The following is a 26,957-nucleotide window of genomic DNA, read 5'->3' as shown; positions in this document are numbered from 1 at the left end:
GCCGCCATGTCGGGGGGCGGCGGCGGGTCGCGCTACGCGGCCGAGTTCGTCCCGCCGCCCGAGTGCCCCGTGTTCGAGCCCAGCTGGGAGGAGTTCAGCGACCCCCTCGGTTTCATCGGCCGCATCCGCGCCCTGGCCGAGAAAACCGGCATCTGCAAGATCCGGCCCCCCAAGGTACCGCCCGGGGCTGCGCCGCGACGGGGCTGCCTGGGCTTCCCGACGCGGAGGCGGCTGCGGGGGCGCCCGGGGAGGCCCCTCGCCGGCTCCCGGCGGCCGTGCTCGGAGCTGGACCCCGTGCGGGGTCTCTGTCCTGCTCCTTGCCCGGGCCTTCGTGCGGGTTGGCCCCTTAGGCCGCGGTGCCCGGGGCGGGTATTTTATCTGAGGGCTTGCTCTGGGGCAGATAAGGAGCGGGTCATGCATGGTCATGTCCAGGGCTTCACGCCCTCCTTGCTTAAAACAAAAACAACATCAAAAAACAAAGCAAACAAACACCTTCTGCTTTCTTTCTTCCAAAAACCCACACGCTTACAACTGCCAATCTCAACTCTGTAAAGGTGTTACATGAGAAATAAAGTGTTTACTACTTAGCAGGAGGTGAGCGGGGAGGATTTTGTTGTTTAGTGGATCTTTATCTATAAACATAATCCTGTGGCTATTAATAGAAGAGCTGCCTACCTGTTTGAGCAGAGGAATCATGTTTATTCCGAGCAGCTTAGAAAGTACAAGCTCAATATTTCGGGTGACCTGGCGGATGGATTGTCGTTTATCATAGTTTGGTCTGTGACCTGGGAAACCATTTGACAAGATCACAGGGGACCTAGAAAAATGTTTTTAGAGCCCATCAACATCCCAATAAACCTTAAATACATCCATAAGATAAGAGAATAACGAATGCGGAGGGAGAAAGAAGAACCTCAAATAAGAGAATGTAATTTAGAATATCCTGTGCCCAGGAGTCTGATTGGATTTTATGACCCTTCCCTTCTTCCTGGTCTGTCGGGTTGCTGGAATCTGTTTAGTGGGCTTAGTGACAGTGTGAAAACTTGACCTCCGAGGGGCTGCCCTTTCTAAAATAAGCAGAATGGCTTAGATTGAGAGGCCACAAGAAACTGATCCAGACCCTGTTCGTTGAGGAAAAACTAGAACTTTCTTAGCGGTCAAACATGATGGTGTTTCTGCATGATTATTTAGCTGTTTGTGGTGCAGTGTTTTGCAGACGCAGGGGCAGGTCGACTTGCAACCTGCAATAAGGGCTATATCAGACACTTTATACTGGCCTTACGGGTTCATTATTCTTTTCCATTATTAGAAGCTTGAGGCTATAATAAATGTTTATTTGTTGTCCACTTAAAATGTACTTACTTCATTGTACCTTTTTTATTTTGCCAGGCAGACTTTATACAAAGATTTAAGGTGTCTTAGTAAAGAGATGAATGTGTTTTTTTTTTTTTCTTTTGATGACATAACTCAGTTTGAGGAATGGTGCTGAGAGGTATTTATGGCTGAATGACTGCTGATCATATTAAGAAAGTCATTACTTGGCTATGTTGATGTTAGACCCCTGATTAGTCTTCCTATCTTTATTGAAGTATGGTTGTAGGTAGACATGATTAAAGTTAGAGACGTAATAATGTATTTTATTTAGTATTTTAAACTGTTGATAGTGAGATTTTGCTCTATACAGGATATATAGATTTTTATTTATTAAAGAAATAACCAGAAACCTACAGGGCATTTCTCATATTTTAGTTCAGGATAAGGAACTGCCTTAAACCATATTTCTTTTATATTTTGAATTTTATGAGGATCTGTTGCTTGTGACTCTGTTATGGGAAGAACACTGTGTTAAAAGCATAATAATATCCTAACACTGGAAAATCATATTGCAAAATGTACCAAGAAACTCCTTAACTGTTGGAAACTTGGTTGCTCAGAAGTTAGGGTTTTTTCTTTGCATATTTTTCAGAGGTTTCTTGAAATACTAAAAAGTCTTTCTGTCCCTGTTTAGGACTGGCAGCCACCATTTGCATGTGAAGTACAGAGTTTTCGTTTCACTCCACGAATCCAGCGTCTGAATGAACTGGAGGTGAGCTTTTTCCTCTGGTGATAAAATGTTGTATTTGCACTGAAAGCAGTGCAAGCTCTCTCCTTGCGGTGATTTGTGTCTTGGCAGGTTTGTGGGTGGCAAGACTTTAGAAACCTATAGACCACATCAATGTTTATACTTGGCACGGGCAGAGTTTGGGTAAAATAGTTCTCCGTGTCTTTGAGAAAAGTCTGTTTTTTATTTTATTACCCAAAATAACCACAAGAGTTTTTCACATTCAGCTGCAAATGTCTAAAATGGATGCCAAGTACCATATTGTGTAGTAAGAGCAGCCAGTATCTAGCCTTTAAACCTCCACAGGCACTCTGTGTGTGTTTATATATATGTATATTTTCTCCAAGAATGTATACTGCTATTCTTATGCTTCTGGCTACCTTATGCTTAAATACCTTGATAATGCATTTTAAGCCTCAAAATTAAGTATTATTTTGTTGTTGTTGTTTTTTGTTTATTTGTTTTTATAGGTTTATTTACGGTTACTTAATTTTAAGTTTCAGAAAAGCATGGAAGCTTTCTTGAAAACAGTGCAGGTTCCAGTCTGTCTTGTTTTTTTCCTTTCCTTACAACATTCCGCAAAAGTCTTGCTCTGTTTGTGTACCAAAAATGTAATGTATTTGGCTGTGATTTTGATACTCCAGAAATTCTCAAGGGAATAGACCCTTTTGCAGTGTTAAGGTATGCAGGAAAACTGTTAATAACTATTTATCTATTTTTTTAAACATCGTATGTCTATTTTAATAATTTTTCTTGTGTTTCTTCCTGAGATGCTGCTGCTGCTTAAGTCTTTTTTCTTCAAAAAGAGAAATTGTTAGGTAGGATTTGGCTTATAGGATCTTGATTGTGGAGAGAGAAATATATATAATATTCTGTTTATGAAGTCTTCTCTTTTTATGTATTTTTGACAAAACTAAGAAAAGCATCACCTTGCAGGTCACATTTCGTAAATATGAACAATTATAGGAACTTGTTAGGTGCCTTCTCAGGACTGTATGGTAGTATTTTCATGCTTGTTTTTGGAAATGCACATTTGTCTTCTGTTTTTGATTACAGGCAATGACCAGAGTGAAGCTGGACTTCTTGGATCAGTTAGCAAAATTTTGGGAACTCCAAGGATCCAATTTAAAAATCCCTGTGGTGGAGAGAAAAATACTGGATCTCTATGCTCTAAGCAAAGTGAGTAACCACTTGCAGGACTTAGCCAGGAACTTCTGTGACCTGAGGTTGTATTTCATGCAAGCTCAAGAAGCCAAGGATAGGGAGTGCGTAGAAAATACAAAGATTAGTTGAAAGAGGGGAGAAAAAAGAGAAAAGTCTAAGCATAGACTTCACTCCAGTAACAAAATGTTTTTGCACTGAGATTTCCAGTAGTCTGTGGAATGTTAAGTGTGGAATTTGGACCTTATGTATAAAGAAATATAATGAAAAGCTACTGCTAATATATAATGATATAAATGAAATTACATTTTGTTTTGGTTTTAGCTGCTTGGTAGTGAAACTACAAAGTGGCATTGTGGACAGTGGCAATGTGGCCTGTATTTCAAGGGAAGCAACTCATATGCTATCATCATTGCTTTGTGACAATGAATTCATTTTTAATTTTATGTAAATATTAATCATAGATAATCAACAACAGTTCTTTATGTTTAATTACTAGACCCAAAACAAGTCAAATGTAATAGCAGCTGAGCTGAATTAATTGGAAGGTGAATTCAGTTTCTCACCTGAAACTCTCTTGGGGTGAGAAACTGAATTCAAGTGAGAGTGTGGTTGGTTTGTTTGTTTTGTTTTGTCTGAGAATGTGTTTGTATTTTTTTTCAACATGTCAGAAATCTTAACTGTCAGACTCTTGTTGTCTGGGACAGTTCATTCCTTAATAGTCATTTACGAGGAAATTTCTCTTTTTAAAAGTATGAAATAACTAGGTTAAATACAGTCTTGAAATACCAGTCTTTCAAGAAGCAAAAGCTGAATTCAGGGCTCTGTTGACTCTTAATAGACCTTTTATCATTTGGTTGGTTTAATCAGTTCTTGGTTTATGCAGTCAGAAAACCTCCAAGTCCTTAACTTTTTTGTGTGTTTCAGATTGTTGCCAGCAAAGGAGGCTTTGAGGTGGTCACCAAAGAGAAGAAATGGTCGAAAGTGGCAAGTCGGCTTGGCTACCTGCCAGGAAAAGGCACAGGATCATTACTTAAGTCTCACTATGAACGGATTTTATACCCGTATGAGCTCTTCCAGTCTGGGGTCAGCCTTATGGTGAGCCACATCTCTTTCAGGATGTCAAGACAGGAGCCAGAGTGTACACAGAACAATGTTTTTTGTCACTGTAAAAGAAACTATGGCATAGGGTTCTACACATTGAGAAGCTTCAGCTGCATAAACAAACTTAGGAGCTCCCTCCTTCATTGCTGTGGCGGAATAGCACTATAGACTGTAATTTGACCTGTAATCTGCTAGTAGATTGTTTTTTTTCTGTAAGACTTAACCCTATTGAGATGCAAAATAAGGCTACTTAAGGATGTTATATGTGATGGAAAAGATGTCTTTGTCTCACTTGGTTAGCCTATGACTGAGATTCTTCATCTTGTTTCAAGTGTGTGTGGATTTATTCCAAGGGTTGTGTGTAGTGCTGTGTGACTTCATGCACTGCCTTGATTCACAGGCCACAGAATTTAATACCGTGTTTAACCAACCTGGTGTCCTGTGCTCTGATCCTCTAGGGCATCCAAAAGCCAAATTTGGACCTTAAGGAAAAAGTGGAGGCTGAGGACCCCAGCTCTGATGCTCAGGCTTCCCCAAAGCAGGGTACAAGAATGAATGTGGTGCTGAAGAGAACCAGACGTGTCAAGTCCCAGGTACCCATATTATTTGATTATTACAGACAGATACAAATTATTACAGATTATTTGATTATTACAGACAGATTATGCCTTGTACCAATACAATAGTGTTGAAAGTGGAACAGCCTTTGGCTATTGGAGTTCACTCAAATGCACTATTTAAGTCTTCACTTAAATAAAATCCAGAGAAAAATGTCACTTTGAGGCCTGGTTTGCTTGTGGTCCTGCACTGTTTAGGTAAAAACTTTAAAAAAACACTTTTTATTTATTTGCAAGTGGGCTATGTACCTTGACAGTGAATATGTTTGTAAAAACTGAACAAATAAAAATAATTGCAAAATGTTCTTTAGTTATATAAACATGTGTGGATAAGTCTTTATTAATTGTGGAAATTGCACTTAAGACTGACTTACCTCATGCTGGACAGGCTTTTTTTGTGGAAAAAAAGACACAGATACAAGTGCGGATGGTCAGTGATGGCTAAAACTGCAGGAATTCCACAGTTTTTCTACTGAAATGCAGTTTTTTTTCATCTGGATTAGTGGTATTTTGGAAACATCTGGTATTTACTAGACTATATTAAATCCTAGGAGTAACTCCCACTAAATCTTGCTTCAGACTGCTTTACTGCCACTTTGAATACTGTATCATTAGAAGTAGTCTGGGAGGCTTGTCCTGACGTCTCCAGTCCTTCTTTTGCGCTATTTTAAGCAGGTCTTCTGATTTTGACAAGTAAGTTTTCTATTGGGGATGACATCCTCAAATTTTTTAGGTCTGGTCTGTGTGGCATATGGATAAAAGCTGGGTTTATGTGTAACCAATTCTTAGTCCTTGCTTCATACTATTCTAGAAGTCTTGAATTTTTTTTAGATGCAGTTGAAAGGATGTTTTTTTTCCAAGTGCATGTTTCTTGTCACTGAGATTTCCCTATTTTTACCTTCTGTGAGTATCCTCTGCTGTTATAGACTGTCATCTTTTTCTCTGATTCAGAGATTCCTGTCATGTAATGACTCATGTAAAGTGTGTTTTTAATCTTATTTCCTTTCTTACTGGAGCAACTTCACTTTATGGTAACCATATAAAAATGCATCACAGAATCAGTTCAAGGCTGTGATCATCCTAGATCTCTGCAATCATGCATCATTAGTGAGCTACCCAGAATGAGCGAAGAGTACTGCAGGAACTGCTGTACTCATTCTTTAGGTAGAATGCTGCTTTGGATAGGAACCAGTGTTGTGGGGTGGTGTAGTATGGCCTTTTTTCATATGTCACTGCATTAAGATCCTACAGGATATTTCTTTCCTGCTGGTTTCAATAGAAAAATGATACTTTTTATTTTACTTTTGAAGTGATTCTGTTTTGATCCTGGCACTGTACAGCTGCTCTGTTCCATTTAAAGGGCCTGAATTTCAATACTGAGAGGGATGATCTTGGACAATCTGCAAGAAATATGTATATATTAAAATGTCTTTTATAAGGTCTGTAGCTGTACTTCATGCGTTACAATTATTAGAATGGCTGAAATTAATTCTTTAGTGCAAGAGAACCTCATTGCACTTGGTCAGATTTTTTTTTTTTTTGGCTAAATTGGAAGCTGGATATTTTTGAGTCCAGCTCCAGAGCTGATTTAACTGAATTAGAGAGATTTGCCTTCCAGAGCCCAGGTATATATCTGTATATGTGTATCTGGGGAATGCAAAGAAAAAGTTCCTGATACCAGTGCAACTCCTCCTTATAGATGGGACTGTTTATTGTTTGAGGTGTATGCGTGGTACTGTGCCAGAGAACACATAGTGTTCGGAGCACAGGTAATTTGCAAGTAATGCAAAATCTTGCCAGAATTCTGATATAGCTGAGACGTTTGAGTGGTAGTCTGCTGCCTGGGTAAAGAGCATGATTAACTATGCTCTGCATCTTCTCTTCAGAGATAACTTACCTAAGAACTGGGAGATGAAAAAGAAAGCAGGAAAAAAAAAGTTGCTGATTTAAAAAAATGCTTAAAGTGGAAGGGTGGCCTATTTTAGAAAAGAAAATTTTGAATTTTTAGAGTAAGTGAAACATGAAAGAAAATAGGCAGTGAGAATTCTCCTTTGTTACAGAAGATTGGAAATCTTTGGATACTAAGATTAAATACCGGTTGGCTGTCTTGTCTCTGAATAATAGTGGAAGAAATAGGAAGAGGTTAATTTTGGTGATGAGGGATTCTGCTTAGAATTGAATTTAATGCCTTAGCTTTCCTTAGAGAAAAGGGAATGAAAATATCCAAGAGAGGAGGGAGAAGGGAGGATACTGTGGAAAAGGGGCAAAAAGAGGCTTTGTAAAGGAACGGGCAAGAAAAGATAAAGTTTAGCATTTGAGAATAGCCCTTAAGGATAGGTTAAATTTAGGAGTGAGGGAATTCTTTATTAGAAAGAAAGATTTTCACAGATAATCTGTGAGGGTGAGTTTTAACTGGCAAGGATTTTGTCTGATGAGGTTATGTAAATCATGATTACTTCTGCAAAAGAGATACAGGACTGAAAGAAACTATATTTTCCAAGATGATTACTGTAAAATTGATATTAACTTTAAGTCCAAAGAAGTTTCCAAAATAATTAAAACAATTCTAAATAATAAAACTGCTTTGAGATTTCTTTTACAAATTCTGATAGTTTCAGAATAGCAGAATTAATGAAATTTCCCTTTTATGATTTGAGAATACTTCTGTGCCAAGGAAAAGCACTCTGGGAGATGGAAAAAAAAAGATTATTATTCCTGATTGCAATTATTCTGGTTTTACATATAGTAGTTGAGGGACTTGGAAAGTAATTTTTCTGAAGTTGATGGGAGGACATCGGGACATCTTATATTCTGAAGTTTTTGAATCAAATTAACAGGATCATGTTATTGGATTCTCTCTTATACAGGAAATCTTTGGGGGTTTGCTTTCAGTTGAGGAGGTAAAAGGAACAGAGATGTCTGCAGGAAGAAGAGGACTTGAGCACAGAATTTTAGTTTGTTCAAGTTGATTTTTGTTGCATGCAAAAATAGAAAGGAAGAGCATGGCTGAGTTCCGTGTCGTTAGCAGTGTGCAGGCGACCGGAATACAAGGGGTCAGTTTCCATACATTTGCAGCCTTCAGTTTGGTTCTTATGCAGTCTTGGAGGACACTGCAGAAAGCCTGCCCTTTGAATGACTTTGGTATTCACAACTTAAACTTTCAGTAAGCAGGTACTATTTATGAAGTTTTGTGAGAATCTGTTTCTTTTTTCTGTTTTTTTTTTTTTTTTTTTTTTAAATACGTTTCTGTTTCAATATGTAACTTGATCTTTTAAAGCCATGTACCTTTTCTCCCCCTTAGGTTTGAAGCAGGTTGCATCTGCTTAAGTTTGATGGAATCAGAATAAATCTTGGCAATAGATTCATGAAGCTGTATTTTGGCAATATATTTCTAAACATAATTCTAACACCAAAGAGAGAGTGCCGTTAATAGTTAAATTGTGTTTCAGATATCATGGATCACAATATCAGGAAGGAGAATTAATGCTACTGAATGCTTCTGAAATCAGTGTTACTGAAATGATGGAAAATTGTGCTGTGGTGAAGAATGTTATGGGGGGGATCATGACAACTTCTGTTAGTTGAAAGAATGGATGTGCTGTGGGAAAATGGGAACTGAGGGGCTATGTAAAAAAAAAAAAAAGTTTTCTCAATTTTGCTCAGGGATATTGGTAAGTGATGTTTATTTGTCATTTTATATTATTTGGAAGTGAAAGCCTTCGTTTTGTAGGCTTTCCTGATCAATAAAAAATAGTCATTTTTACCTCAAATTTTATCAGCCAAAAAGTGAAAAATTCATAAGAAAAATCTCTTTGAGCTAGTTAGAGTGCAGTTTCAGACCTGTTTCTAAAAAGGCCAGGTTGATAATATACATTTAAATTGAAAAGAATTCTGTAGCGACATATAGAGCAGCAAAATTAGAAAATTTCCAACAGTTTTCAAAGGTGCAAGGCAGTATAACGAATGCTGCTATACACAAATCAGTGGGAGTAATTACTCTAAACATTGCTGAAAAATTTCTGCAAGTCATAATGACTAGCAAATTAGATTTTTTTAAGGATCTTTTGGAAGAAAAGCAACAGATTTAGCCTGAATGCAGGAGAATTATCTTTGAAGTTCTTTTTTCTTCAATTTTTTTTTGAGAAGTTGTTTATTGCTTTTTCAGTGAGATGTGATCGCTGGGAGCTTTGATAAAAGCTGCGACTGAATGCCTGCCACAAGGGAGCTTATTTTATGCTGCCACAAGGGAGCTTATTTTATACGTGATATATCAGACCATAATTCTATAGAGAATAACTGTTGCAGTATCATCTATCAACCACTAGCTTCAGAATTAAACTCTTAATTTTTAATTTGGTGGGCTTACTGACATCTTTTAAGATCACTGAATTTGGGGTTTATGAATGACGAGAATTTAGTGGTCTCCTATACCAGCTCAGAAAGGATTTTCAAGGCATAGGGAGGCAAGTGTAAAAAAAATACCAGGGTGACTGCAATGCAGATAAAACAGGATATGGGGGTTCTTTTTGCTGTTAGGCGAGTGGCAATGATGTGGGAAAATGATCCTGATTAGGAATGGGAAACAGGAATAAGTTGAATTGAATGAGGTACTTCAGAGAACAGCCAAACGCATGCAAGGAGCATGGAGTTGTGTTACTTAGTAGGTCCTTTCATCTCGGAAACTGTAAGGGCACTGTGGGTAGCTGTGATGTGAGAGAGATGTAGTCTTAACATTTAATCTCATATCAACCCCAACCAGACTTAAGGGAAACATATTGGAGCTCATTAGGGTTATGTGTGTGTATTCACTTAAGGAAGCAGGAACAAGGTAAGTGTTAACATTGAAATGCTTTTCCTATATCGTGGTGATTTTTTTTGGAAAACATTGCCATGGCATTCTTACTGTTGAATTTCAGACCTATTGTTTGCCTTATAGGTGATCCTCTGTGATCTCTCATAACACTAGATGGGCAAGGATTTGTAAAGTTGAGAAAATGGTCCCCATGTTGCCTTTCCTCTCCTCCCTCTTGCCTTTTTCTTCATTGGCTTTAGGAAAAAGAAAATCATGCCTTGTATTTCCTTTCTTCTGATGAACTCATGTTGGGTATTATGGGACAGTAAAATATGTTGATGTGGTCTTATTTTTAGGCTGAAGCAGGAGAAATGAGTAGAAATACCGAACTAAAGAAGCTGCAGATCTTTGGAGCTGGACCTAAGATGATGGGCCTGGCATTGGGAGCGAAGGATAAAGAGGGTAACTCAGTCTTGAGTTTATCAGTTTGTAAAGGCGTGACATAGCTTGGAACAGACTGAAATTTTTCTGCATGTCTTTAGAGACAACAGTAAGCAGCAAGCATATCATTGTAACTGGAAAAAGAAAGCTAAATGTTTTAGGGTTTAATTCATAAGAAAGATTTACAGGACGCTTCATGTAACTTGGCATAGTTTCAGCTCTGTATTATATAGTACTCATAATGATTAAGCAGCTTTAGCATGTACTTAGAGACTGGAAATGAGAACAAGATGTGAAAAATTTGACCTTGTTCATACTAGCTAAGTGTTCAAATTGTGAGTGTAATTTACAGTTTCCCGAGGCAATTGGATCACCTCTGAGGATCAACAAAAATGTTTTTCTAAACTGTGTTTATTTTATATTGGCATAGGTATAGCAAGGCATTTTGGCTTTTCTGAACTGTAAGGTATTTCTGATGTAAAGCAGGGTGCCAGGGTGGACATCTATGTTGGTTCTGCACACTAGATCTATCTTTGTGATATTAATAACATTTAACTTTATTTTACTTAAAGATGAGGTGTCGCGAAGACGCAAGGGAACCAGATCAGAAGCATTTGGAATGCAGATGAGGCAACGGAAAGGAACACTTTCTGTCAACTTTGTAAGTTTGGTTTTCCTGGCAGTGGTTTCTGATAATACAAAGCTTGTTTATTGCCTAAGATTATTTTTGAAGGCTTTTCTTTGTTCTTGGGAAAAGATGAATGGATGTACAGTGCAGCAGGTTATCTTGTTAGTATGGAAAAAAAGAACGATATTTTGTACCGTGATATATATGTTAGGTTAAGATTTCGTTTTTGATCATTCAGGCAGAAAAGGGCATTGTAACATGAAGGTACTTACCGACCACGAGTTCAAGGCCTTGGGTTGGCACACATTTTTTACGTGCCATGAGTACCTCCCTTTCTGTTCATTTCATCTCTGCTTTTAATTGTACTTCTGTTTTGTAAAGGTATTTTGAGGTGCACTGATAGAACAGCATTTTGTTTTTCAGCAACTCCATCTGTCCATATCTCAAATTACTATTTTGTGTTTAAACCAGCCGTTTCATTTCCTAAGTCCAGCCAAGAGAAAATTCAGAGGAACCATTAAGGGGAAAAGTAAAAATTATCAACGTACCACTTTGATATTTGAGCTTGGAAAAGCAGTATATGTTTGTTCTTAATCGCTTTTATAGTTCATGTGACTTTGTTTTTAAACTGCCATAGTTTAGCATATGTACACAGTTGTGAATGACAACGAATGCTTTTGATGTCTGAAGAAATAAGATTTTAGACCAGTAATTAGGATGTACTGTTTCTGTTACCCTGAGAACACTTGAAAGATTTTGTGGTTTAATTTTTAACCATAGAAGGTCAATGCAATGAAAAGTCTCAAATAATCATATTTTTCTATGCAGAAATGCCTCCTGGGGAAAAACATGGGAGGAGTTGGATATTTAAAAGCAAATCTCTGTACTGTTGTGGCTAAGTTAGAATTAGTGGGACTTTTTAAGTTTGACTTCTTTTTCAACTGTGTTATCCCCTCAGATTATATGATATTCCTGAGCTGTGTAGGTGCTGTGATCATTGTGTTTTTCTGAAGTATGATTCTGTTTAAGTATTTTGTTTAGTCTATGCTTCTTTGTAGGAAATAGTAATTGTTTTCTATTTCTATTTACCCCTATTCATAAGAGAAAGGAAAATACTGCTGCAGCACAGCTGCTGTTTTGCAATTCTATTGCTGTAACTGTAATTATATGAAATTCTGTGACCTGGTACTGTCCTCATTTGTCCTACTGACTTTGGTGGGTCCTCATTTGTTTAATAATTGGATGAGAGTAGTCTTTAAAGTGCATGTGATATGTTAGCCTTCTACCTTCTATCTGAAAAAGTTTACTTCAGTTTTGAAACCTTTCTCTTATCTTTGTTTTTCATGTAAAATGTTAGCTGTGAAATAAAAAGATCTACATTATCCTCCCATGTCCTGAAAAAAAATATGTATCATCATAGTCTTACTGTGTTTTAATTGTGTAGCTGGAAGGCTCTATAATCACAAATCTGCTTTTTCTGAGTATTTCTATGCAGTCTTTATCTGAGAAATCTTCACATGGATTGATGTGAAAAAGATTGATTCTGCTCATAAGAATTTTGAGGGGAGAAGGTATTTTCAAAAAGGTTATTATTTCCCTTTATGCATAATTAATTCCTCATTATCCCTAAGATAATGTTTTTGATTTGGGAAGAGGACATGGAAGCATTTCTGCCCATCCCTCGTTCTTCCGTTTAAATACCTGTGACAAAAGTAACTAGTTTAATGCCTAAGACAGACACGATCTTTCATGAAGATTGAGCTTAAAAAAAAGGGGGGAGGGGAGGAGAAAACAAGGGGTTTCTTAATAGAATTACATTATTTTGAAAATTCTCTCTTGAGAAAATTATTGAGCAATCTTCTATTTGAGAAGTGTACTACTGCAGAGTGAGGAAGTTGCCTGGCTGGCGTAACTTTAAGATGGGAGTGACTTCAAGTACTGAACTCAGCTATGTGAACCTAAACAGATGAAAAGCATACACTTTTTGTGGCAGTTTGGCTAAGAGGGGCAAGGGGAGAAAACATCTCACTGTCCAAAACAGTCCTACCACTTCCAGTGGATTTTGAGCTGTTTGAAGGAGATAAAACAGCATGAGTCACCCAGTGACCGAGGAGAGTAGTGAGAGTGTCAGGAACAAGTGTTGCTCGTGATAATTGTGTTGTTAAATGCTTATGTATAGGATATTTTTTTAGCTGTCATAAAGTAATACACAATTTCATCATTCAGATTACATTGCAGATCTTCAGTGCTATACTAAATGTTAGCTAAATATCTTCACTTGAAAATACTTAATCCCCCAAGTGTCTTTGGAAAACCCATGAGGCAACAGCAAAGAAAACAAAACCTGATGATGGTGTTTCTCTTAGTCCCTGAGGACAGGTTCCAGTGTCGTCCAGGAAAACCTCTCAAGAACAACATTTTAAAAATTATTTATTTAAGTATTGGAATTAATACTTTTATCCTGTTGTTTGGAGTTCTTATGTGTTATTTTGGAGAAAAGGAAAAAGGAGTTAGAACTTTCATATGTGGTTTGTTCTCCTTCCCTTTGATTTTTTTTTTTTTTGTCTGAATTCTGCAGGTATGGTTTTCTGTTATATTTTCTTGCCTGTTGCAAATGGGAGAATTTTGCTCCTAATGATAGAATGTATGTGTCCGAAATAGTTTTTGGAGATACTTGGCAGCCATGTTGTCTGTAGGGCTTTAATTTGAGTTGTTCTTCGTTACTGTGTCCTGAAGGAGAGTTGACCTGCAGTTCTAAATATTCTAAGTGATCCTTTTGCCTTAAATTAACATAAATGAACTGGTACTTTGTGTTTGATAAGAAATAACTGTCCATGTGAGTTGGATAGTTATTTTCCAATATTTTCCAAAATAACTATTTTTATAGTTATTTATTTTTAGCCCTTAAAAACATGAATGCTTCAAGAGAGTGAAACGTAATTGATAATTACCAGTGCTTCTCAATGAGCAAAGGAGATGGTGTGAGGTCCATGTATCAGACTTTGGAGTTGCACCCTTTCTTACTGTAAAAGAAGGCATGTACTGGATGAGGAGGCTTTTTGCGATTTGTATTATTTTGTTTTTTTTTTTCTTTCTCTCCACAGGTTGATCTGTATGTTTGTTTATTCTGTGGCAGAGGAAACAATGAGGACAAATTGCTTCTGTGTGATGGGTGTGATGACAGCTATCACACATTTTGCTTGATTCCACCTTTACCTGATGTACCCAAAGGTGACTGGAGGTGTCCAAAGTGCGTTGCTGAGGTACAGTTTCAAGAATTAGTCAAGCTTTGAATGTATTTTTGTGATCCTGAAAAGGTCAGGACCAAGACCAGTTCAGGTCCCATTGCCATTCTGTTTAAATAGAAGCTGTATTTTGTGTGGAATACTTCAAAAGTAAGTTGTGAATTTCCAGCTGCTTCTGGCTCATGAATCATAAAGAAAGATCAAGGAAGGGGCAGAAATGTGACTTCCTGAGCCTTGATATAACCTTTGTTTATTATGTTGGTATGTGAAACACAGACCTTTAGCCTTTGCACACTGAGAACTGAACTCAATATGATGAACTGGTGATGGAAATCAGGGTGAGCAGCAGGGCTATTGAAAGTCTAGAGGGAAACAAAAAGGTATCATAAGGATTGGGATAGGTGATTCAGCATAAGGATAAGGTATTTTCTAAACCGTTAAATAACTGAAGTATTTTACTTCGGCCTAGGAAAGAGCTTTGTTTATTGGTAAATAATTATGACATTGCTCTATTTGTCATTTGGGATATGTCCAGAACAGCTTGTTGCAGAAAGTGAAGGACCCAATTTAAAATGTAGCTATTTTAGATTTGAGTTAGACTGAGAAAAAGAAGCTGAGGCTTTGAAAGTGGAAGCTAATTTGAATTTAATTGCTTGAGAAACAGGAGCTCATATGTCAAGAAGAAAGATCAGCAACCTAAAGGCTTTGGACATAATTTGACTTTTTTTTTTTTTCTTGATTTATGTCTTATGAAAGTAGATTTTTGCAAGCTCAGGAAGCTGGCAGATATTCTGAGGGAAAAAAAAAAGTGGTTTCTAAGACTGTAATTTTGTGAATAGCTTAAGCTTTCTACACTATGTTTTCCCAAAAGAGACAGTCACACATACATACACCCAACCCCCTGGCTGTGGGATTTTCTGTTGTTTCCTTTGTGGTGGTATGAACGGTTGCACAGACACGTAACGAGGTGGATTAACTCACTGATCTCTATCCCTCCGCCAAGAGAGATTAGGGTGCCAGATGAACTCATGTGAATGCTGTTGTGAGAGGTGGAAAGTTGGGGTCACAGGCAAAGGGAGGATGGGACTAGCCCATTGGACTGCAACTCCTGGAGTTGATTTAGCTGCTCATTAAACCTTCCCTTAAGAGGGAACATTGAACGAATGTTGGCAAACTACACCAGTCCGAAAGTGGTGGGTGATGTAAAAACGTTAGATGTGGACACCCATGAGATATGTCAATAATAGTGGTAGTAGTGAAAATGTGGATACCTTGTTGCCAAGGGTAAATGACACCTGTAAGGACAAACTCAAAGTCATGGTGCAAGTTAAGCCCTTATTGGCAAAAGGTACAAAAAGTATTTGAAAAATTCTATCAATACATAAAAGTAAAAAGAAAGGGAAAAGCTTAGGTATTTCATGCAATGGGAGCATCGGCATAAGTTTGAAGTGCTCAACAGTACCTTTTTGTGTCAGTTCTTACATTAACAGCATCTGTTTTAAAGTAATGTTAACAGCAGGATGCCAAAACAAGCTAGAATAGCAGGATAAGGATTATTTAGATGCTTTCGGGTCAAAAGCATTTGATAAACTTTAGAGTATTTACTGCCAGCCAAAACAATTTTCGAACTATTAGTGGTTATCCTTGAAAACTGCTGGCCAAAGGTGAGGTGTTGTAACTCTCATTTATAGATAAAGTGGCGTAAGAAAGAAATGTCTGCAGTTGAGGGAGGGGATCCTCCCCCTCTGCTCAGCTCTGGTGTGGCTGCACCTGGAGTATTGGGTGCAGTTCTGGGCTCCCCAGTACAAGAGGGACATTGAGCTTCTAGAGAGGGTCCAGCGTAGGGACACGAAAATGATTAAGGGACTGGAGCATCTGTCGTATGAAGAAAGACTAAGCGAGCTGGGACTGTTTACCCTGGAGAAGAGAAGACTGAGAGGAGATCTGATCAACATGTACAAGTACCTGAGGGGAGAATATAGGGAGGATGGGGCCAAACTCTTCTCGGTGGTGGTCGGTGATAGGACAAGGGATAATGGGTGAAGTAGAAACACAGGAAGTTCCATCTGCGTGTGAGGAAGAACTTCTTTACTGCGAGGGTGACAGAGCTCTGGAACAGGCTGCCCAGAGAGGTTGTGGAGTCTCCTTCTCTGGAGATCTTCTAAACCCGCCTGGATGCCACCCTGTGCCACGTGCTCTAGGTGTCCCTGCTGGAGCAGGGGGGTTGGACTAGATGATGTCTCAAGATCCCTTCCAACGTCAACCATTCTGTGATTCTGTGAAATGAACATTAAAAAAAAAAAGCATCAAAAGAAAAATCTGGTGGTAATAAACACCAAGTTTGAACTTGGTTCAATATCAATTCAGGATGTTCTTCAAGAATTTAAAAGACTGAAACAGGGTGAGGGTGAAATAGTGAGATTTGTCAGTTATCTGGAAAGTCTTATCATAACCTTGAAGGAACAAGATTAGGGTTAAAGTGATCATGATAAATTTGAGGAATAGTTCAGATAAAAGCTAATATAGGTAAATGATATGCATGGAGATAAAGTGCTGTATGCAAGTATATACAATGGGAAATAAGTGGTTAGAGAGCAGTGCAGAAAGAAAAAGGAATCTTGGGGTTGTTATGGAACATAACCGAACATCAGTTAGTGATGACATAGCAAAAAGGGCATATATAATTTTGGAAATCTCTTTAATAGATTCTTGAATATTTAGAGTCAGGAGTGATATGTCTTCAGTTGAAATTTCAGAGGATAGTTGGATAAGGAGAAAAACTTTCAACAGGAAGGAAAGTAACATTTTGATAGATTGCTTACGGAGCTTGTAGGTTCTCTGTTGCTTCCCACATGCAAGGTCTGCTTTGATAAATGTTGGGCATAGCCTAATAATAGTTCTTGGGAGAGGAGGGGGGGGAAAAAAAAAGATTTTTTTAAATTCCAGTCCTGCTTCACTATCATTAAAAAGCTGATCATCATTTTTTTAAAGTCTGTGTTCCAATGTATCTTGTATGTATAATAATGGTCAGATGGGAAGGGGTTGAAACAGACACTTTAGAAGCAAATAGGTGGGGAGAACGGGGCAGAAGTGTGATCTGGTTGCTTTTTGCACTCTGAGATATTTGTGGATAAAATGATGGAGGCCCCTTTAAATATTTTATCTGTTGGATGGACAATGCCTGTTATTTTCTGATATGTCAGCTTCATGGGTAAGTTTTATGTTGCCTTAATAGAGTTCCTGTTGTTGTCTCATGCCTTGGTAGTGCCAAATCAGCCGATGACTTGTTGATTTGTTAAAACACTTGGGATTTGCTCCTGGGATTTGCTCCTGTGTAGTTTTCCTGCAGGTACTTGATTCTACTGTGTCTCAGAAATCCCTTAAGGCAGTCTAAGATTCTTCCTTGTTACTCCTTTGTTTATCAAATTTAGTTTTGGACAGGTGAGCAGAAGCCTGTAGCATTGGGGTTTACCAGGTGGTTAATTAACTTCCCTTATTCTGTTCTGTTTCCATTTTTGTAGAACTTTCTTGTCTGAGAAAAGCAGTGAAAACTGATAGCTTACTGAGTTTGATAAGGACTCGGACACTCTTCTTTTTGCTGAAAGTGTGATTGTTTGCCACTGATGCTGAGAAAACAATATTTGTATGTTCCCTCTTCCAGGAATGCAACAAACCCCGTGAGGCCTTTGGATTTGAACAAGCTGTCAGGGAATATACTCTCCAGAGCTTTGGTGAAATGGCTGATAACTTCAAGTCTGATTATTTCAACATGCCGGTTCACGTGGGTTTCAACATTTGTTATGATTCCTTGTAGGGAAAAAAGAGAAGTGGTATCAACTGATGCTGAGTTTCTGCTGAGGCATCTTAGCTTTGTTTAAAGAGGCACCATAAGCTTGAAATGTGTAAACAAATGATTTAATTTTCTGGCATCTGGTCTCCTTTCAACTTTGTTTCACCCTCTTCCTGTGATAAATGCATAGCTTTACTGCTTGATCGTTTACTGCCCATGGCCTCTACTCCATTTAAGCTCTTCTTGATTAATGGAACTGCGTACATAATTGTTCTTGTTTGGCAGAGGATTGTTTCTCCAGCCCTTTTTGTGTGTGTCTTGTGTTTTGTTTTTTTTAAGTCTTAGTTTAGTTTGTTCAGAGGATAAAACCCCTCCTCCCTGCAATCTTTTCTTCTAAAATCAATAGACTGAGTCTGTCTGATTGCAGCTTTTTTGGTTCTGCATCTCAGCAACACTGGCTGGTCTGCTCTGGCCCACCTGGATAATTCTCCTCTCCTCTAGGCAGCACGGCGCTCCTCTTTCCCATGAGTTGCTTTAGTAACTCAAAGCTGTTCTAATCAGGGCTCCTGCCTGGTGAGCACGCCAAGTTACAGTGTAACTAGAAGCTGCAGTGACCTATGTGAAGACTGCATTCTCTTAAACATAATTCCTTGTCTGAATTTCACTGCTGTTATTCAGAACTTTTGGTCTTTATCCTCTGAAATTGTTTGGAATGTCCAAGTTGTTTGTTCTGTTTAGTGCCCAGCTTCTGCTGGTTGTCTCCTCCTCTATTCTTTGCTATCAGGGTTTTAAAAACTAAACCCTGCTTTAGTTTTTTGCCAATCCCACTCCTTATAATGTGGCATCCTGTTTCTGTTATATAGCAGCCACTGCTAAGGAATATAAGCCAACTGAATGGAGGGTGAGAGGCAATGGCCTTGATGCCTCAAAATCCATGAGGATTTAGTGACAGGGTGGTTAAATGATGGTTTTTAGAGTGGAACTTAACTACACATACTCTAATGGCTTTTTCTCTTGCAGATGGTTCCCACCGAACTGGTGGAAAAAGAATTCTGGCGGTTGGTGAGCAGCATAGAAGAAGATGTCATAGTGGAATACGGGGCTGATATCTCATCCAAGGACTTTGGAAGTGGCTTTCCAGTGAAGGATGGCCGACGAAAGCTGATGCCAGAGGAGGAGGTGAGGAGGAAAATATGCAAACTGACCTCGCTCTTTACCCTGCATAAAATTTCACATTAAGCATGTAGGCCTGGAATTGGGGTGGATTTTTTTTTTAATATAAAAATTGCTTAAGGCTTTTGAATGTGCTTTCCTTTAGCATTCCTTTTGAACAGACATTTTAGATTTTTTTTTGATATCTGATTCTGTTAGCTAACCATTTATTCCATGATGTATTCAACAGCTGTTTTGTATCACTTAATCTTAGTAGGCAATTTGATATCTTTTGGTAAAAATATGCAAGATGTTATAGTATGTCCAAGTGTAAGGAGACCGATAAGATATTTCTTTCTTATTTTGAGTGCCTTAGTTCAAAAGGTTCAAAATAAGGCTTAAAATAGACAAAATCTTTAGATAATTTGATTTAGCTTGTTTCTCTGAAAGTGTATAGTGGATGAATAAAGAGATACAAGTATGCTGCTATTACGGAAAATTATATTTTTATCAGGTCTTCTTCATCTTATCTATTTTCCCTCATATCTGCCATACCAATTTTATTGTCCAGGCTTACTGTAGTGCCTAAATCTTCTGGTTGTTCATATGTATGAATTCAGTTTAAGAGGGAGAGTTAGGGTCTGTTTTTGTGGTTACAAAGCCCGAGATCAACTTGTGCTCCCCACTGAAAGAGGTAATTCTTACTCTCACCTGCCACCCATGCCTGTACTTTCCCACTTGCATGTTTGTGTTGGCTTTGCATTGATTGTTTGGTTGCCTGGTGAATTGGAACCTCTTATTGATCTATTTGTGTAAGAGTCATAATTTAAAATAATTTCTAGACAGATCACTGAGGTAATCTGACTCCATGTTCTGAATTTAGTGTCAGTGGAAAGGAAACAGGAGGAATGTGCCTCTGAGTAGAGCTTGGGACCGTCCTTCTTCAGCAGCTATGGGATATGCCTAAACTGAAGCTATACGCTAACAGTGAAAGTAGGCTAATGTAAAAGGGTGATAGCAATCTTTTTGGGCAGTTTGTTTGATTTTTTTTTTTTTTTGTGCAGAATGTATTGGAACGTAAATGTGAAATTGCTTATGAGAGAATAGGAAGTTCTCCTCCTGAGAAAAAAATCTAGCATTATATATAAGAAGTTCAAGATAAACTGCCCTGCAGTAAAGTAGGCCTTTAAAAAGCTGAAATAACAACGTAAGATTGTACAGGATACAGTGAAACTTAAGCTATCCAGTTTCACTGAAAACTTAAATGTTTTGTTCTTCTGCTAGGGTTACTAGTATTTTATCCCCTCAGAAAAGAATGAAAGCTACAAAGTAGGAGGGGGAAAAATCAAAACCTAAACATATAAGCCTTCATCCAGTATAACCAAGGATTCTATTGAAGTTCTAATAGCTAAAATGTTAAGCTTGATTAAATGCTGAGATATTTAAGGAAGTATTTCCTAGTTTTTAAGCTTCATTGTTGCAGAATACGGATCCCACTGTCTGGTATAGAAATCAACTGTCTGATCCCTTCTTTTGTTCTTTTCTAGATTTGGTGTTCTGATTGTCTTCCGACTTGTTCAGAATTTTCTCTCTTTGTTTGGCAGGATTATGCACTTTCTGGCTGGAACTTGAATAACATGCCCATTCTGGAACAGTCGGTCCTTGCTCACATCAATGCAGATATCTCTGGCATGAAGGTACCTTGGCTGTATGTAGGGATGTGCTTCTCATCGTTTTGTTGGCACATTGAAGACCACTGGAGCTATTCCATTAACTACCTGCATTGGTATGTCCCCTTTGCCTTTTGTCCATCTACCTTCTACAGTCTTGTTTGTTAGTAAATTTGCAGTTCTACTTGAAAATACCCGCTTATGCAGATGATTTGTTCTAAGCAAAAAGCTAAAAATGATGAGTTGTCCGTATTCTTAACTGCAGCTGTTTGAAAGAGTATATAAATATTGTTTAGGCTCTTTGGTTTTAACTTTTTAATTAACCTATTGAATATTTTTGTGTTGCCAAAAATCCAGTGTCAGTGTAAAATCTTGCTTTATGGGCTTACAGCTTTTCTGGGAAAGTTTTCAGTTTTGAACTGAGCAGCAGTTTGTGTTGCCTCCTAACCTGTGCTTTATGATTCAGAGTTGATATGCCGTTGTCCTGGAAATGGAGGCAGTTGCCTAGAGCCTATCTAGGCATTGGGGCTAAAAGTTGAGCAGCAGATCTGTGTGTACAGAGAAATAGCCCTATTGATTAAAGTGAAGTGAAAAATTGAAAGCAATTTTGACTTTTAGAGCATTTCCCAAAATGTTCTAGTGTTCATTCTTCTGTGCTTCAAAAGAAGAGTCATGGCAGATGAATGACTTGCACTGCAGTCTTTCCAAGTCAACGGGTTCAGTCAGTGTGGGAGAGTGGGAGGAGAAGAGGAGCGAGGGGCAGCTCCCCTTCAGAGTGAAAAGTTTGTTGTGCATATGGTAAGGATCAGTTGATGGCCTTTAGACTGTGCACATCTCCAGAGAAGCGTGTTTGCTGGTAAGATCCCCTCCATAGGCTCAGGAGGGGGATTTGTTTAGTTTAGAGTTCAGTTATTGTCCTCAGCATGCTATTAACTGAAACAGTGTGTGGGTTGTATCAGCTGGTGAATTCCTGCAGCCCAGTCAGATACAGAGGAGTTATTCTTCTGATCTATTTATTTATTTATTTGTTACCGAGGTTTGCTAGCTATGTCCTACCAGCAGGTGTCACTGAAGCCTGCCAGAAGCAAAACGATGCTGCCCTATTCCTTGCCTAGTTTTCCAGTTAATTGCTGACAAGCATAGTAGTATAGTCAGTGTTATGTAAACTGCTTCAGATTCGCAAAGATAAAATTAAAACAAATAAATCCCGACACCACAGGTTCTGGTTTGTTACAGCTTGCTTTGGTGAGGCAGGACTAGAGGGATGAGAGCAATATGTTCTATTTGCTGTTTGCTCTTGCTTCTTTGTTCCTTTCTTCCTTCACAATTAGCGAATTCATGTCATTAGGCATTTTCTATTTTAAGAGTCCAGTGGACCGTGGGTTTTCAGCAGTAATGTATGTTAGGACTGTTTTACTTCATCACACTGGTATTTTGATGTTTCCACCACTGATTCCAGACACTGGACTTCTCCAAGCCCAATTAAGTGAGTGGAGGAGTACTGTGGTCTCTTTTCTGTTAGATATTGGCTACGATAAGCTTCAATAAACTTTTCTAAAGAGAAATACTCCCTGTTTTATCCCTTTAGAGAGTGGTAAATGACAATTTCTTTTCATCTTAAGCTTATCATAAAAAAGCTTCTGACAGATTTGTTGCGAATTATATTGTAGAGTAATCGATTTAGCAGATTGGAGTGATACATCCTGGAAAAGACTGTGTTTTCAGTTAAAGAGATTTTGTGAGGTGCATACAAAATATATCTGGCTTAAGCAGCCTGCGATGTGATATTTGAGTTGTACTTTGCAGTTGGATGGCATCCTTGCTTTCCCTAGAAATGAAGTGCTAATTACCCTGATTGTGGTTTTGTAGGGGAGAGCCGAAGACGTGGTACGGCGTGCCCTCTCACGCGGCAGAGCAGCTGGAGGATGTGATGAAGGAACTGGCTCCTGAGCTCTTCGAATCCCAGCCCGATCTCTTGCATCAGCTCGTCACCATCATGAACCCCAATGTTCTGATGGAGCATGGTGTACCAGTGAGCACTGCAGAGGCATTTTTTTACATAAACGACTTAGGATCTAGTTTTTGTTCTGATTGTGTAACAGTGGTTTGGAGCAACTGAAGATTTTTATGTCACTTGAGAAGATATTTATTTTATGTTTTGTAGAAAACTGAGTTTTCTGCAAACTCTGTTTTTGACTAAATGTTAGCTTTTAGGAGCAGTTGTAACCGTTTGCAGTTGTGTTAGTGTGAACTGCTGCTCTGGCAAACATTCCAGCAGAGCAAACACTTCAGTTTCCATAGGCTTTTGCGCACTGTGGTGTGATGGATTAATGACAATCTGTTAGCTGATAATACAGAAACATCCCCTTTGGGAGTTACAAAGAGAATTCTCTATGCCTTATAATTTCAACTGCTGACTTTTTTGAATCAGGCTATAAATTGAGGATTCATTTTAAGAAGACAGAACCACACATTGCCACTTTCGGTGTGACTATGTTGCCTATGGTGTTTTATAGGTCAAGAAAGTGATTTCCAAAGGTGTTATTACAATGTGTGATAACTTCTGCTGCAAGTTTCTTTTCCTCTTATACTCATTTGTATTAGGTGTACAGGACCAATCAATGTGCTGGAGAGTTTGTTGTGACTTTTCCTCGTGCCTATCACTCTGGATTTAACCAGGGATACAACTTTGCTGAAGCTGTGAACTTCTGCACTGCTGACTGGGTCTGTTCTTTTGTTTGTTTGACATGTCTCTGCTAGGTGACCTTTACAAGGGGAACGATAGTAACTTGTTTATTTGAGGGATAGTCTTTTATGTTGCATCATATGTTTTATGTTTATAGTTCCAGGTGCAAGAGTTAGACTGATTCAAGTTTGCTTTACAAAAAAATATTTTGATGAGCACATAGTTCTGAACAGCTTCCAACCAAAATTGAGTATGGTCTTTCTTTTAAGCATTCATCTAACATAAGGGTGATATTTCATACTTTCTTTAGGTAGCATTTCTTTGATGCATCTTTCTTGATTGGTATAGGTTAATATACCGTGTTGGATTGCATATAACTTTTCTAATCCTTTTGCGTGAACTCTCTGCAACTTGTAGTTAAATCTGTGCTTGTTTTAATATCTGTGCCACAGCAAAGCATAACTTAACATGGATTCATCAGTAAGTTCTCTAGAGAAGTATGTGCTACTGCTGTTCAGGACTAACACTAGGAAGCTAAGATCTGATCTGTACTTTATTCATTTAACTTCTGTTGATGTCCTACTAAAAGTAGGACTTTTAGTCCTCAATCCTTAATCAGAAAATTTTAGTCATTAATCAGAGTAGTTGTCTGCAGGCTTGTCGTAGTGTCACAGTGTTCTTGTTTTCTCCTCTACCCATTATGTAATCTGTTTATAGCCTCTGGGGAATCTGCAAAACTCGCATTAGCCATGTGAGATTTCCTTTGCTTATGTAAAATATAACCCAGAAATCTATGTAGCCAAATCCTCTAGTGTTTTTTTTTTTCCATCTCTAAAAAGAACCAAATAGTGATGTTGGTTCTGCTGAATTTTAGACATCATGCAGTTAAATGTCTTAAGTCCAAGCATAGTCGTATCCAGAGGCAATCCATTTCAGCCTATTAGAGGTCATCTTTACAGTGCTAGTTTCCCTCCATTGTCAGTAAGAAGTACTTAGGACAGCTCTTAAACTTATACCTGAAAGTTAGGCTTGTGAGTTTATGAAGGATGACTCTCACCCAAAATGAATGTTCTCTTTGAACCTTTTGTTTTTGCTGTGACATGATTTGAAGCCTGTTGTAAGTGACTCTCTCCCATAAGATATTACTCTATTTCTGAGACTCTTTTTCTCCAGGTTTTGCAAAGGAAGGGAAAGTGGGAGATTAGAGTTCCTCTTGGAATGTCTTCCTAAAATGATAGACATCATGAATGTGGATTTTTTTCTTTTCTTTTTTTTTTTTTTTTCTTTTTCCCTCTAGCTTCCTATTGGACGTCAGTGTGTGAGCCACTACCGAAGGCTGGCGCGTCATTGTGTCTTCTCCCACGAAGAGCTGATCTTCAAGATGGCTGCAGATCCAGAGAGCTTGGATGTAGGGCTTGCTGCCATGGTCTGCAAGGAGATGACTCTAATGATAGAGGAAGAAACGCATTTAAGGGAGTCTGTTGTACAGATGGTGAGTAGAAAAAGAAACCTTTTTCTGTTTACTTGAAAAGGAAAATGGAAGTGCTCCCCCCTCACTTCCTGGATCTTTATCAAGTTTAACATGTTTGTTCATTTTTATTAGGGAGTGTTGATGTCTGAAGAAGAGGTGTTCGAACTAGTTCCAGATGATGAGCGTCAGTGCACAGCCTGCAGGACCACATGCTTCTTGTCAGCTCTTACATGTTCTTGTAATCCTGAGCGTCTAGTGTGCCTGTACCATCCATCTGACTTATGTCCCTGTCCAATGCAGAACAAATGTCTAAGGTACCTGATGTTTTTTCTCTTTTTATCCAGATGTGATCTTTTCCAGGAGAGCCATGATGAAATGCAACACTAACTGTAATTTTGTCATCTTTGGGCTAGAAAGAATATTTTTATCCTCCTTTTTTAGCTTCCTGTTCCCAAGGCAGAGGGTGTTAAACAAGTTCTATCCCTCTGGCCTTGTTTTAGTTGGAGAATCTCAATATAAGCAATATGCAGGCTTTTCTATGAGCATATAATATCCATGTGTGATTTTCTTTCCATATCTTCAGGTACCGGTACCCACTAGAAGACCTTCCTTCTTTGCTCTATGGAGTGAAAGTGAGAGCACAGTCCTATGACACTTGGGTCAGTAGAGTTACAGAGGCTCTGTCTGCCAACCTCAATCATAAGAAAGGTCAGAATTCTCTTTTTCATTGAAGGAGCTCTAGGACATCCTGCTTTTAGTCTGTGTGCTCATTTGATAAGACTGACAGTGTTGTTTGTTCTCAGTGGAAAAAAGAGCTAATTTGAAAGAGTATAATATAACACATTGTTGTGCGTTTCAAATTGAAGTAGGCTGTCAGAACCTTGATTGAAGGTTTTGGAAACATTCTAAAATGTCTTATTCCTGCTTACAAATTATTTATATACTGTTGTTACAGATGTGATTGAGTTGAGAGTGATGTTGGAGGATGCTGAAGACAGGAAATATCCGGAGAACGATCTTTTCCGCCGGCTCAGAGATGCTGTGAAAGAAGCAGAGACTTGTGCTTCAGTGGCACAGCTGCTTCTGAGCAAAAAGCAAAAACACAGGTAGGACAGGATTTTTTTTTCAATTGTTTCAGTGTCTTTTTACTTGCTTGGATCTGGAGATGTAAGAACCCTGAGATCTTGCTGCATACTAACTTTTTCCATGTTTGCCCTTAGTGCTGTGATTCACCCAGAAATAGGAGGGTAGATGTAGTGACACAAAGGGCCAAAATGCAGACTTGGGTTGTGTTAAATGTACTGTTTCTTGCTGATTTCTCTACTAAAATATAAAATACTTCGAGAAGGTTTGTGTTTGGTTGCTGATCATGGTTTTCTCTGTGTCGGAGAGTTGTAGCGAAAGACAACTGCAAGAAAAAGTGTTACGAAAGTAAGTCTTGACAGGAATGTTTATATTCTACAGGATTGTTTGATGGGTTTCCAGGATTTCCCCAAGAAGCGCAAGGAAGAGAGAGGAAATAGCAGCTTTGAAAGGTGTAAAGCTTGAGAGAATTCCGAGGGGCAAAGAAAAGGACTTGTGTAGTCTGAGGATAGTTGTATGCTGAAGAGCAACGTGTTAAAGACTGAAGTGTGAGAACTTTCTTAAGATTTTGAATCCTTTTTGAACAATGTTAGGAAACTTAAATTTAGAGGTCACCTTCAGCTTCTTTAACACTTATATCCATATCTACTACACTGAGAGGATAACATCTACATGGAGGATAAGGTATATAAATAAAACAGAAATTAAAAATGAGTCTGGAAGCAGAGCAACACAGCAGGGATTAGCACCTTGTAAATTCACAGTCAGAGCAGTTGAAGTAAGTCTGTCCCTCATGTATCTGGTTACAGACAAACCTGAAAGATAAGTAACATGAAACTATGAAGATACGTCCCACATCCCAGTGGCGTGTCTTCCCGTTGTTGAAAGTGGTGCAGTTTTGTAGGCATGAGCCCTGTGTCCATGAGCACAAGGTCTCACCTGGTGGCCGCTGGGGTCTGCCTAAGGTGCCTGGGTGCCGGAACGCAGGAATGATGGTGTCAAACGCTGTCCTGTCC

At 38.6% G+C, this 26,957-nt stretch overlaps 1 protein-coding gene across 1 annotated transcript in view; it reads left to right on the top strand.

The window, feature by feature from the left end:
- Positions 1-26,957, top strand: part of KDM5A (lysine demethylase 5A) — a 48,667-nt gene continuing 21,710 nt past the window's right edge. Inside the window, exons 1-17 of the mRNA XM_088521561.1 lie at positions 1-174; positions 2,009-2,086; positions 3,158-3,280; positions 4,190-4,360; positions 4,825-4,959; positions 10,132-10,237; positions 10,789-10,877; positions 13,949-14,107; positions 17,751-17,870; positions 18,900-19,058; positions 20,636-20,817; positions 22,571-22,733; positions 23,306-23,425; positions 24,685-24,879; positions 24,991-25,176; positions 25,446-25,566; positions 25,814-25,964. Coding sequence (XP_088377687.1) covers positions 7-174; positions 2,009-2,086; positions 3,158-3,280; positions 4,190-4,360; positions 4,825-4,959; positions 10,132-10,237; positions 10,789-10,877; positions 13,949-14,107; positions 17,751-17,870; positions 18,900-19,058; positions 20,636-20,817; positions 22,571-22,733; positions 23,306-23,425; positions 24,685-24,879; positions 24,991-25,176; positions 25,446-25,566; positions 25,814-25,964 — 2,426 coding nt within the window. The 5' untranslated portion in view covers positions 1-6. The remainder of the gene's footprint in view (positions 175-2,008; positions 2,087-3,157; positions 3,281-4,189; positions 4,361-4,824; positions 4,960-10,131; positions 10,238-10,788; positions 10,878-13,948; positions 14,108-17,750; positions 17,871-18,899; positions 19,059-20,635; positions 20,818-22,570; positions 22,734-23,305; positions 23,426-24,684; positions 24,880-24,990; positions 25,177-25,445; positions 25,567-25,813; positions 25,965-26,957) is intronic.

The sequence above is a fragment of the Tinamus guttatus genome, unplaced genomic scaffold (assembly GCF_059628265.1).
Source record: "Tinamus guttatus ecotype Peru unplaced genomic scaffold, ASM5962826v1 Tinamus_guttatus_pri_ptg000125l, whole genome shotgun sequence".
In the NCBI taxonomy this organism is placed as follows: domain Eukaryota; kingdom Metazoa; phylum Chordata; class Aves; order Tinamiformes; family Tinamidae; genus Tinamus; species Tinamus guttatus.
The sequence above is the reverse complement of the archived record's forward strand: the minus strand, read 5'-3'. Positions and strand labels throughout refer to the sequence as shown.